This window comes from Monopterus albus, unplaced genomic scaffold, assembly GCF_001952655.1.
Source record: "Monopterus albus unplaced genomic scaffold, M_albus_1.0 scaffold120.1, whole genome shotgun sequence".
NCBI lineage: Eukaryota > Metazoa > Chordata > Actinopteri > Synbranchiformes > Synbranchidae > Monopterus > Monopterus albus.
Genome location: NW_018128000.1, coordinates 768,181 through 780,064, shown reverse-complemented (window position 1 = coordinate 780,064; position 11,884 = coordinate 768,181). Strand labels below are relative to the sequence as shown.

At 39.3% G+C, this 11,884-nt stretch overlaps 2 protein-coding genes across 2 annotated transcripts in view; one reads left to right on the top strand and one right to left on the bottom strand.

Annotated features, from left to right (window-relative positions):
- LOC109966873 (dipeptidyl peptidase 9-like) overlaps positions 1-552 on the top strand; it is a 15,525-nt gene extending 14,973 nt beyond the window's left edge. The window contains exon 22 of the mRNA XM_020612081.1: positions 136-552. Within this exon, the coding sequence (XP_020467737.1) occupies positions 136-228 (93 nt within the window). The 3' untranslated portion in view covers positions 229-552. The remainder of the gene's footprint in view (positions 1-135) is intronic.
- Positions 553-2,823: 2,271 nt separating this feature from the next.
- LOC109966867 (angiopoietin-related protein 4-like) lies at positions 2,824-6,045 on the bottom strand. Its single transcript, XM_020612074.1, has 7 exons — positions 5,514-6,045; positions 5,150-5,260; positions 4,892-4,979; positions 4,365-4,478; positions 3,907-4,002; positions 3,538-3,819; positions 2,824-3,393 (listed from the first exon to the last, which is right to left on the bottom strand). Exons 1-7 carry the CDS (start codon positions 5,985-5,987, stop codon positions 3,212-3,214), a joined length of 1,347 nt encoding a protein of 448 aa, XP_020467730.1. The 5' UTR covers positions 5,988-6,045; the 3' UTR covers positions 2,824-3,211.
- Between the last annotated feature and the right edge of the window lie 5,839 nt (positions 6,046-11,884).

Sequence of the window (11,884 nt, the reverse complement as noted above, 5' to 3'; positions counted from 1 at the left end):
GAAAGGAGTGAAGGGAAAAAGCTGAAAAAATAAAGTCTTTTATCCTGTAGTGCAGTGGTGTGTGGATACTTAATAGACAGGAAATGTGAAATGTCCGGATCACACACGGACCAATGGCGTTGTCTGTTTCTCCAGGTTTATCCCAATGAGCGGCACAGCATCCGATGTCCCGAGTCTGGAGAACATTATGAGATTATGCTTCTGCATTTCCTCCAGCAGAACCTCTGATAAGGCTTTCTACACATAGACCCTCTCTTCCTCGCTTCCGACCCTTCTCTCCTTGTTTCTTCCTTTCAAATTCCTTCATTTATTTAAACCTGCACTGCCTTCTCTTTCACTTGATTTTATTATATGCTGAATGCAAGCTATGCCAAACCTCATTGCACCTCAAGAGTCGTCTGTCTGACTTCGTGGTGTTGCAGTATTTTTGCATTTATAAATTAATATTCAGATGTCAGTGTAATTAGCCTAAATAAGTGTGCTGAGCATTTTAAGACAAAACTGCCTCAAAACAATCAGATGGCGTAATTTGCCCATAAAAAAACAAAAAACCCAAAGTTTTCTGACATTCTAGTGGAAGCAAACAGTGGAAGAAATAAAGCAGATGCCTGTTAAAGAATGTGTCTTAATGCATTTTAACAGCAGTAAAAACACTGAGAATTGGACCTGCCAGCTTTTGTACCATTCTTTTTATTTATTTTATTTTTTTTAAGAAAGTCGCTTTGTGGTTCCTGGAGCCAAGTGACAAAGTTATCAGTTTCTTTTTTCCATGAATAAACACTGGAGTGAAGTTGGCCAAAGTGAAGCTCTGTAAGAGCATACACACTCACTCTTAATCCCGTTTGTCGCATACTCCGTCGTCTATTTGCTTTGAGACTGTGCTATTATTGTCAGCTTTTCTGCAGTGACCACACTTTGGCAGATCTACAGGAGAAAAGATACATAATGCATTTTTACTGCGTTATTAAAAACTTTTATTGATTCTTATGTATTCATAAGTGGTAGATGTACAGTATGTAGCCACCTATTGCCGTGTCTCTCAGTCGCCTGCTTTGGGAGCTTCTTTTCCTTCTGCTGCTCAAGACTTTTGCACTTATTACATATTTGACTTGCTGCCAACAAATTAAACTATTTGATAATGTTTGACAACTGTTGGCACTCTGAGGTGCCTTGCAAGAGCTTAAGACCACCTGCTCATAGAGTATATATCAGGGAATCTGTCTGAGGACCTATAACAATAAAGCCTTATTACATTTGTGTCTGATGACATTTGTAAGATGAGCCGATGTGACTGTTACAAGGTTAAAGTTACTCTCACATACTGAAGAAATAAACTGAAGTGAAGACTTTTTCAAAGTCATAATCTAATGAAATGTATCATTTTCTGCAAAAATTTCAGTGTTAATTTCCTGAGAAATGAGCTTAAAAATGTATACACTTTTAGGTGTTTAAGCAATTGAAACATTGATTTAGGCTTTTTGTTGTATTTTTGCACAAGGAGAATAAACACAAAGTGATAAAATTTGATCATAAAGCCAGTTTCATCTATCTCAATCATTAAGCTAGATTCAAAAACTAAATGCAAATATTTTGTTACTCAACACAGACAAAACAAAGTTTTATTTATGTAGCCATAAATCTAGCTCCAAGGGCTTTACAGTTTATACTACCTAGAGGAACATGGATCGGGCAAAGTATTTCTGTCCAAACCCGACCCTTGCCTGAGAGTGTGGCGTCCGACCCCGACCCGGACCCCACAAGCTTATAGTATATAATGTCTGAACTCAACACTGTTGAGTTTGTATGGTGGTTTCCCCCTTATCATTAACTGAAGCAGACATTTGAGTGCTCCAGCCATTTAGCCTAAAGTTTGATCTCTGTGTCTGAAACCGACCCAAACATAATTTCTAAATTTCTGTCAGAACCCAGCCTGAACACTAAGGTACAAACTTGTCCCATTGGACAGGAAGTTTCACTTTGTAGGTGTGACCTAAAAGAGTTTTATCCTGTTCTTATGTGCTGTAATCAACTGACACTTAAGGTATAACACAAGAACTTGTAGACAACATAGTGATTTCATATTTGGCAAAAAGAGAAATCCTGTTCAGAAGGCTTTCAACGCTTGTGTGTCAGAGATAGAGAGGTAGTTGTTTTCCACCCTTTTGAACTCTGACACAGAAATAAATGTACTGCATTTATACACTACAGTGTACTGTAGCTTTTTAATAGACACGAGAGCTTGCTGATGTTACTTCATTGAGCAGGGCAGCCGGATTGTTTATCGTTTTCCCAGCAGGGCGCAGTGTTTCTGAAGAAATCCTGGTTAATACTGTGCAGTTCACTAAATGTGAATACAAATTACAGTACATAAAAAAAAAATTACTGGGCGCACAGAGAGCCTTTAATTTAAATTCTGCTAATTAATGTCACATGTCAACCACATCCACCTTCTCAGTTCACATACAACAATATTTTGTTTAATTGGTAGTTTTATTTTACAGATCTTTTTCTTGAAGGTTACCAGGGAAGAACCGTTTAGTTTGGTACTAATCAGTTAAGTGTGTTGTGTATTATTGAATTCCAGGTGAATTTCCATTAAAGGAACTTCTCCATGTAAACCCCAGTAAATATGCATTTATGGTTCACTTGTTATTGGACAGGCTGTCCTTTGTTTAAGCTGAACTAATTGTTCAACGATCCACTTCAGTTTATAAGATTAGCTAATATCTCACAAGTCAGTCATGCAATATTCATTTTTGAATCAAAGTTCATGTTTGTTAGTTTTTGTTTAAATGAATTGAAATGTAAAACAGCAGTTTTCTCTTTAACAAGTAAATTTTATTGTGACTCGAGTTCGTGCGTTCATACATTGTGACACCTTCAAGGCAAAATAAATTTAACTTTCAAACATTTTCATGCAAATGAAATACAAAATGTTTAAAGTGTATAAATGTTGAAAGTAAGAAACTGTACAAAGTAAACACCTGCAGAAGGTTCTATAAAATAAGATTAAGACGTCAACCCCCTATGAAGGGAATAATTTTACAACTGTCAATATGACTGAAGCCGTCCACTCAAACAAGAGTTATCACATGGCATAGCAAAGAAATATTTTGTAATTCAACATTTAAGTTAACACATTCTCATTGTCTCTGGCTTTGGGTAACTGTGGTCCTCTGCTCAGTCCTTCTGAGACATACTGAATACAAGCTTAGTGCTTTATTGTTGCGGGTGCGATCTTCAGCAGTGTGGTCTTCAGAGAGTTGTTTTGTCCCTTTGTGGATGTCCAAAACATTGCTTTTCTGCTGTACTGCTGTCTCCTGATATGGCTCGGCCTTCTGGGATATCTGCCATTGAGGTTTGACTCACCACAGCTACTAAACCACCAACCACCTGCAACAAAAGGTGTCCATGTTAAAGATTGCCACAACGTTTAGTTTCATTTTTACATGGAAATAATCTTAACAGTACAGTGATTTGTGGAACGGTTTTGTGATTTGGGTGAAATGATCCTTAAACAACGGGAAGCAGTCGTACCAGAGAGCAGCTCTGCACAGTTGATGTCAGCAACGAGGTCGTTATCTCTGTCGGCTGTGGAGAAGGGAAGACCGGAGGCTCCAGTGTTCATGATTTCCTCCAGAACAGTAGATGAAGAGTCCTGCTTCAAGTGCAGAGCAAACATCTTCTCCTCTCCCTCCACCTGGAACTGGTAGCGAGCTGCCTGCTGCTCTCCCTCCTGATCCGAGAGCTCCACCTGCAGGATGTACTGGCCTTGTTTGGACAGAGAGTGGATGTTCTCCAAGCCCAACCAAAACTCACCTGAAGAACGAGGAAGATTTAGGTAAATTTTTGTGACTGAGGTTTAGTGATGCACTAAACTGAACATGCTGAGTAAACTGTTCTCACCATTCAGGCTGCCGAAGCCATTCTTATAGCTCCCCCACAGCTTATTGAAGTTTTGGGATCCATCTTGACGTTTCTGAATGATGGTCCATCCACCTTCTGTAGAGAGAGCAGCAAGAAAAGAGTGAGCTACAGATGCTTGGAATGTTTCATACAAATCGAGATTTAAGGAAAAAAATACTGCTGGTGAACTTCTTTAAATTTATGAGCCCATCATTTAACATTGATTTGGGCAAATGTTTCTTTCGTTTAAGGTACATAATATATCTAGGTCCTGTGTTGTTATTGATCAATCCAGTGTTTAAATTTGCTTTGAGCCAGTTTAACCTCATCAGGAGGCTGACACCGTGATTTAAACTGCTGGGATCTGTGTATTTTCTTAGTTCTGCTTCCAGCAGTGCAAGTGTTGTTTCGTAAGTAAAACCAAAGAACTGTAGACACATAGCTCCTGTATGACTCACCTGAAGCCATTTCACAGAGAACATTGAAGGGCTGGGAGCTCACTGGTTGGATCGTGTAGATGCCATTCGCTCGCTGCCCTTGTAAAAACAGATCATGACAGTCTCTGGTGAAACCTGTGAAAAACCAGAGCACAGAAAACTCGTCAGATCAGTGGTTTTATTCACACCGTGGCTCAGCTTGGATTGACAGCTGTCATTTAGCAAATTGAAATCAGTACAGTTGGAAATGTGTTTAAACATTCTAACAGCAAAGCTTTTGTAAAGCTGCTGTCCTCATTTTCTCTGATCTTTGGACTGTCAGTGAACTGCTCTGCCAGCAAGTCAGGTCTTATAAATTCAGGTGCAAAGGTAAACTTACAGCAGCTAATGGAATAGCTGATGGAAATTGAATAACATTTCCCCAGGTCACACAAGGTGAAACCTCTTCAAATCTTCTCAATTTTCTCACTCATTTTTTCCCTGCCCTCATAGCAACTTGTTTCCACTTCAAGGCATCAAATTTTTTTTTTTTTTTTGTTTTTTTTTACCTGATGTGGTTTTACTCTGCTCTGCCTCTCCCCTCAGTGCCATCCCTTCATCTCTCCGTTGGTGTGATTTCACTCTTTTATGTGCAACCTGAAGGAATCACAGAGCAGCATTAACATCCCTCTATCGCTGCCTCCAAACCCACAAAAATAAGGTCATCTTGAGGTTAGATGGTAGCCTCCAGCCACAGGTGCCCAGTCATTTGAAGTACAACAGAGCTGAACTGTACTAGATATAAAAGTGGATGTAGTTTAACTCACCTTGCTCTGCAGTGATTGCAGGTGCAGACTCTGCTTCTCCAGTTTGTCTTGTTGTTGCTTGATTTTCTCCACCAGCTGGTCAATGCGTCTGTTCTGAGCTGCCAGCAGCCGCTGAAAACAGCAGGGAAATGTACCATCTTATCAGCTTCAGAGCATCATTGGATGAGGATGGAGGTATTTACTGTAGATTCAAAAGTTTTGTTGATAAAGTACAATTGGTGTTTGTAAGCTGTGGAATCAACTGGTGGTTGAAAAAGTTGTTCGATCTTTTTTTTAGATCCAATTTGGCTTCAGAACAGCTAGATAAATAGATTAATTTCCTCCTCTACACTGAGATCACAGCATGACAGTATTGTTCTCTCACCTGGATAAATGGGTCTCCTGAGTGATTGCTGTTGCTGCCATCCAGTGTCGGCTCAGTGAGCACTTCCTCCAGCCTGTCCATCCTGGAGTGCATGTCCTCGCTCTGCTTCTTCACCTCCTCCATCTTCACCCTCACCTCCTCAGCCAGCTCTGCAGCCATCTTCACTCTCTCCTCCCCCTCTTCTCCTCTGGCCTTCAGAGCTTCATCTTGCTCCTGCTGCTTCCTCTTCAGCTCAGCCACTGTGCTGTTAAAGGTCTTCAGTTTGGTGTTGATGTCTCTCATCTGGGCTTTGGTCTTGTCCACGTGCTCCTTCAGACCCTGGCCCAGCTGCAGCAGGCCATGAGCCAACACATTCACGTCATCCCAGGATGCGTGTTTGTCTCGGGATGGCCCAGCTCTTCTCTCAGTGGGGAAACTGGCACCTGCATGCACCAAAATGATCAAGAGGAGGATGAGAAGCTTTGGCATCTTCATCGTTGAGTCTCTGAGTCTGTGGTCTCTTTAGATATGAATGCTGGTTCTGATGTCTCGCTCTCTGCTGTGTGCTACTGAAAGGCATTGTGAGGTTTTTATAGCACACTGCTGCAGCAGAGGTCTCCTCTGATTGGCTGCTAGAGCTTGATGGGAGTATGTGGGGTGTGGTGCAGGCGTGGAAAGTGTTTCATAGCCTTCTGAGGAGACAACTTGGACCACGATGCAATGAAAGGTCTTAATTACTCATTAAACACTCAGTGAGATAGGGATATGACATGGACACTGTTTTGTTTTCAAAGCTTTGACTGAACTTGGCATCAGATTTTTGTTCCATTGATACAGTTTGTAGTTTTTTGTTGTTGCTAAAAAGGAAAAGACAAATTTTCTGTATAATTTTGGTCTTGTCCACGTGCTCCTTCAGACCCTGGCCCAGCTGCAGGAGGCCATGAGCCAACACATTCACGTCAAGCTTTACTCCTTGTGCAGTAGTTGCTAATGAAATACTTAATATTCAATTAAGTGTTAATTAAGGATTATCTTCATTATTAATTTGTCTGCTGTTTACCTCCTGTTGATTCATTATAGATAGTGAAGTTTATGTATTTTTCAGCCATTAAAATATTACTTTTACATCCCAACATAATAGATGCACCTTTTCCCTTTATCGTCTGTGTTTCCCATAGTTAATGTTTATTTGGGCAGCTCATTTAAACAGATTTCACCCAGTACAAAAATATTTGTCTAGTTTTGTAAAATTCTGTGTGGAAATGCAGGTAAAATGCAGCTTCCCGGGGAAAAAAATCAGGAAAATGGTGAAATGATGTACAATCCTAAATAATGGCATGATGACCTGAATCTGTCAAATTGTGTAGCTTTGAGCTGTAAAACTAAAACTAATGGCTGTTTATTGTTGTTGATCTCAGTGAGTGAAGCAGACTGGTTGCTGTGTGCCGTCAGCGTGAGTCATAAATGCTATGGTGCATTGAGAGATGCAGGAGTCTGTGTGAGAAGTAGGGGAAAGGTCAACCCTCAGGCCTTATACACACACATTCCTGACAACAGTCACTTGCTCACACACACATACACACACACACACCCAGACACAAGGCACGTGTTGTACTGATGAGATATAGATGTCCTGTGAAAACCACACATACTGTACAGTACATTCTGGCAAACCAGGGCTTTGGTATATTCAGTGAGCAAAAGCATTTTAAAAGAATGTTTTACTTGTTCTTCTAAAGCATGTTAAAAAAAATTGTAATTGTAATTGATAAAATTAAAAGGGGGACTTACAGATTTCCCTTTAACCCTTAATTATTCAGCTCTGAAGGGTTGTACCATAGACTGTATGCCACAAGCCATGCTGACAACTGGATGACAACAAATAGGTCAGTGTGGTTATTGTTTGGCTCTAGTCAGTACCACCCTATTGCCATGGTGATAAACAGAATATTAATGGCTCTGCTGTTAGAAACTAAAACTGAAAGAAAACTCAAACCCCTCTTCAGTTGTCTATTGTTTATCCGCACACAAACATAAACTAGAAAGTCCAGAACAGGTGGTTTTAAAACTTTTACGTATAAATAATAGGTCAAAATGGAACCAGACAGCCAAAGAGGAACATTATTTAGAGAGCATTTCACCACAGAGAGACAGGTAGAAATAGGTAGAAGGTAAAACAAATGTTGACAGATGCCTGAAATATGAACCTGGGCACCTGATGAAGGTTTGTGTTCCTTAAATAGCATCAGGACTTTGTTCTTTTATAAAATCAATTGCCATGCTATTGATGCCTGCTCACAAACATTACCCTGAAGATATCAGGGAACTTTTTATTTTCATTACATAACGAGACTGGACTGGGAACACGACAGTGCACGTATGTGTGCTGCAGGCTGCTGTTCTGCACGTACCCTCAGACTCTTCTGTTCTCAGCTGACGTGAGGCAGAGCATTGTGTCTGGAGCTCTGTGCAGAATGTGCTGGACGAGGCAGCTTTTCCTACTTGCTCAGCTGTATTAGAACACAGTGTTCGACCTGTAGATGAGGTCGTGCTTGGACACAATAGCTTTTATGACGGGGCACGATACAGTAACAGCTGTTTTGTGCAAGGTGGAAGGAATAGTGGTGGAAGAAGTACTCAGATTCTTTACTTAAATAAAAGATATCAGATAATTGTATCAGACTAAAAAGTACAATATTTTCCTCTGAAATGTAGTGAAGTTGAAGTATAAGGTAGCAGAAAATGAAAATATAAATGTCCTTTGTTACTTTACTTTGTTATCAGCGGGCACTGGAGGATCTGAGCGTTTGTATAAAAATCACTGATTTGTACATTTGGGGGGCGGCTGCGGCTCAGGAGGTAGAGCAGGTCGTTTCCTAACCGGAGGATTAGCGGTTCGATTCCCGGCTTGTCCAGTCAACATGTCGAGGTGTCCTTGAGCAAGACACTGAACCCCCAGTTGCTCCCAGTGATGTCACTGGTGTGTGAATGTGTGTGTGTTTGGGAGTGCGAATGGGTGAATGGCCAAATAGTGTGAAAGCGCTTTGAGTGTGCTGTAAAAGCATAGAAAGGCGCTATACAAGTATAAGACCATTTACCATTACCATTTACTCATTTTTGGTCAACACAAAATCTAAAAAACTAAAATTGAAAAGTTAGTATATGATGAACATATATCCAGTTATTGAATGAGGTAGTTTTGACACATTTTTTTTAAAGTTCCTTTGGTCATTTCAATATTTTTTAACACTGCCTTCGGCTTATTTTTGGGCCAAAATTGAAAATGAGCAGCAATATCTTTATATTCCTTCATATACAGTATGTGACTGATGATGAGCAGGTTTTTTTCTCACTGCATCTTCAGACTGAGATGTGTTATTAGGTGAATTCTGCAATGAGAATCTTTCCAGTATTTTACCTACAGATTCTTGTTGTAGAATCAACAGCAATTCTCCATCTAAAGATGAAGAGCCACTGTTACTAGCGCCATTTTTCCTCATTTCCTCTCACCTTGGTTTGGGTTTTACAAATGCAGGCTAATGCTAGCTCAGAAACATTGACTGTCCTCTGGTAATCTGAAGGAACCTCCATTATCAGAGGTGGATGACCCTGACTGGCAAATATCTAATGGAATAAAAACGTCCCTACACATCAGACTGTATGTTGTTATCTGCAGATTATAAATTGCAACACATTTCACACTTACTGTATATTAGGAAGTTAAGACAGTTGGCATCTCCTGACACATTTGGAAACATTCCTGAATTGTATATGAACCCGAGGGCAGATTACAACAGAATGTGTCCCATCAGATCTGCACATGTACAGTACATGAGATTCCTCAGAATGTTGGGGGGGTTGGGGTGGAAAGTCGTGTTAGGCTCTAGTGGGTTAGTGTGTGAAGGGTGAGAGCATTGTCACGTGTCCCGTACGTTGCATCAGCCTCTCATGAACATAAAGTAATCCCCGGGTCTGTTTTGGATCAGACGCGCACAGCTGGAGGGCGAGACCAGCATTCCGGGAAACTGAGATCAGAGCGACAGAAACATCCAGAAATGCTGCGGCTGGATTAGAAATGATTTTTAACATAAATCTTGATCTTTAATTACCAGTGTTTGTGATGTAACAGTCAGTAATGTCAAATAATAAATAGAAGAAAATCACAGAGACGACAGATGAGGAAGGTCAAACCAGAAAACCTAAAATTAGCATCTCTTCTGTTCTGTCTATAGATGATTGTGCAGTTTCCTAAATTACATAATTCAGTTTTTTTTAATAGTTGTCATTTATATTAGTTTGCATTTTCCAGAACTATTTCAAGAAATAGTCTGGCACATAACGCCCCATAAAACATCTTAAAATTTTTACTCTGTAGATTTTGTGCAGATTAAACGAAGAGATAGCATGTTAATGGGAATGACTGCTGGCTGTAGCGTCACATTTAACATACAGATGTGATCTTCTCATCTAACATTAGCTTAACTTTGCACTGTTTTTCAGAATTTGATGGATTTAAACTTGTTCTATAAGTCAGAAATTAGAAATACAACATTTTATATTCCAGTCACTGGTATCAGTAGTTTTTTTTTTTTACTTATTAGTTGTTAACCAACAGACAAAAATCATCAGCAACACTTCATTTTACTTTGTTTTTGTATATTTATTTATTACTTTTGTTCATTCTTATATTTCAAACAGTAGATGGTATTTTCTGCAAAACTATATCTTCAGTCCTGGCATAGCTCCTGTGTTTTCTAACATCTAAGGAAGGGTGTATAGTACATGTGGTAGAAGAGAAAAGTGTGTGAAAGGTAACACTCGTATACAGCTTTGTGTATGTTAAGGTCATCAGGGATTCTTTAAAAGCAGCTATTATACAAAATACAAAGGTTGATGATCCATCCATTCGCTTCCATCGCACTGACCTTTTACCCAGATTCCACACACACAGCATCTGTATCCTCATGTTCCTCCTCTCTTCAGGACCTCTTGCTTTTTTCCCACTATGCCATTCTCTGGCGTGCACTTTAACCTAGAAAGTAGCGCTGTTTCCCCAAGACATCCACTCTCTGATCAGAGAGAAACAGAGGTGTAGGTATGTGTGTCAGAGGTCGGCTGTGTGTTGTCTGTGAAGACTGTTGTTGTTTTTATGACTGTTAATGAGGTTTCATGGAAAAAACACTGAATATGTATATTTTTATACAGTGGTGTAAGTACAGTACTCAGTAGCAATACCACAGTGTAGAAATACTTTGTTACAAGTACAGATCCTGCATTCAAAATATTACTTAAATAAAAGTACAGAAGTATTAATATAAATATATACTCAAAGTATCAAAAGTAAAAGACACCTAATATGCTTATAAGTTGAAGTACTTTGCATACTGCTGGGTAGCTGTGAATTTCCCACCGAGGATCAATAAGGTCTTATGATTGAACTGAAAAGTAACTAGTAACTAAAGCTCTGAAAAGTAACTAGTAACCAAAGCTATCCAATAAATGTGATGAGTACAAAGAACAATATTTTTCTCTGAAATGTAGTGGAGTCAAAGAAAGAAGTAGCAGAAAATGAAAATACTCAAGTAAAGTACAGATACCTCAAAATTAAGTACAATACCTGAATGAATATACTTAGTTATTTTTACACCTCAGGTATAAGATTAAGTCATTTCCTGAATGATACTTCAGGTTCATCATCCTTTATAAGAAGATTTCAACGTTAAGTGTGTTCAATCTGTCAGTTAAATTCTCTACTGCACATTAAAAAGTATCGTACAACTTTTGGCTGTTTTGTTCAGACTTGAATAGTTGTCAGTATACAGCTTGGGTCCACTGCTGAATAGGCAGCCGAATGTTATGTTTCTGTTCCCCATTCAATTGAACTGCAGGCTGTTTTAGGCCAGAGGTTGTGTTATTGTCAGGAAAACTGCTCGGTGCACTTTTACATGAAACCTCTCGATGCGACGTCTTGCCCTTACATCATCATGTCTCAACAGAAGCGGAAGTGAGACTCTGTTTGTCTTACTCCTCTGGGTTATAGTTCCATGTTCCTGTGAGGAGCTTCAGGTTCACCTAAACTCAGCCTGAACTTTACAGGACTCTCGACTCTGATCTTTGCCAGTCATACCAGTAAAACAAATAGCAGAGTTTATTAAAACAGCAATTTTATCTTTTAAAAGTTTAGACTAAAACCTTATTTCAAATGAACAGAAATTAAACAAAGTACCGACAAGTGACAGTTTGTCTAAATTCGCCTTAAACTCAGTTTATTTTTGTTTAATTACATGTAATATAAATAATTTGCTGTCCTCTGATCTGTTTTGGAAATTAAAAGCTTGGTTGACTTTTTTTTTGTCATCCTGTTATAAAGCAGGTATTAACCTCTGTTTCAG

Bases quoted from the DNA above. Each gene is read 5' to 3' on its own strand.
- LOC109966867 (XM_020612074.1), bottom strand. From the start codon at position 5,987: ATGAAGATGCCAAAGCTTCTCATCCTCCTCTTGATCATTTTGGTGCAT. The intron at 5,261-5,513 runs GTGAGAGAACAA...TGCTGTTTTCAG, and splicing joins CAGGAGACCCATTTATCCAG to CGGCTGCTGGCAGCTCAGAA. The intron at 4,479-4,891 runs GTAAAAAAAAAC...GGTTTTTCACAG, and splicing joins GCAGAGTAAAACCACATCAG to GTTTCACCAGAGACTGTCAT.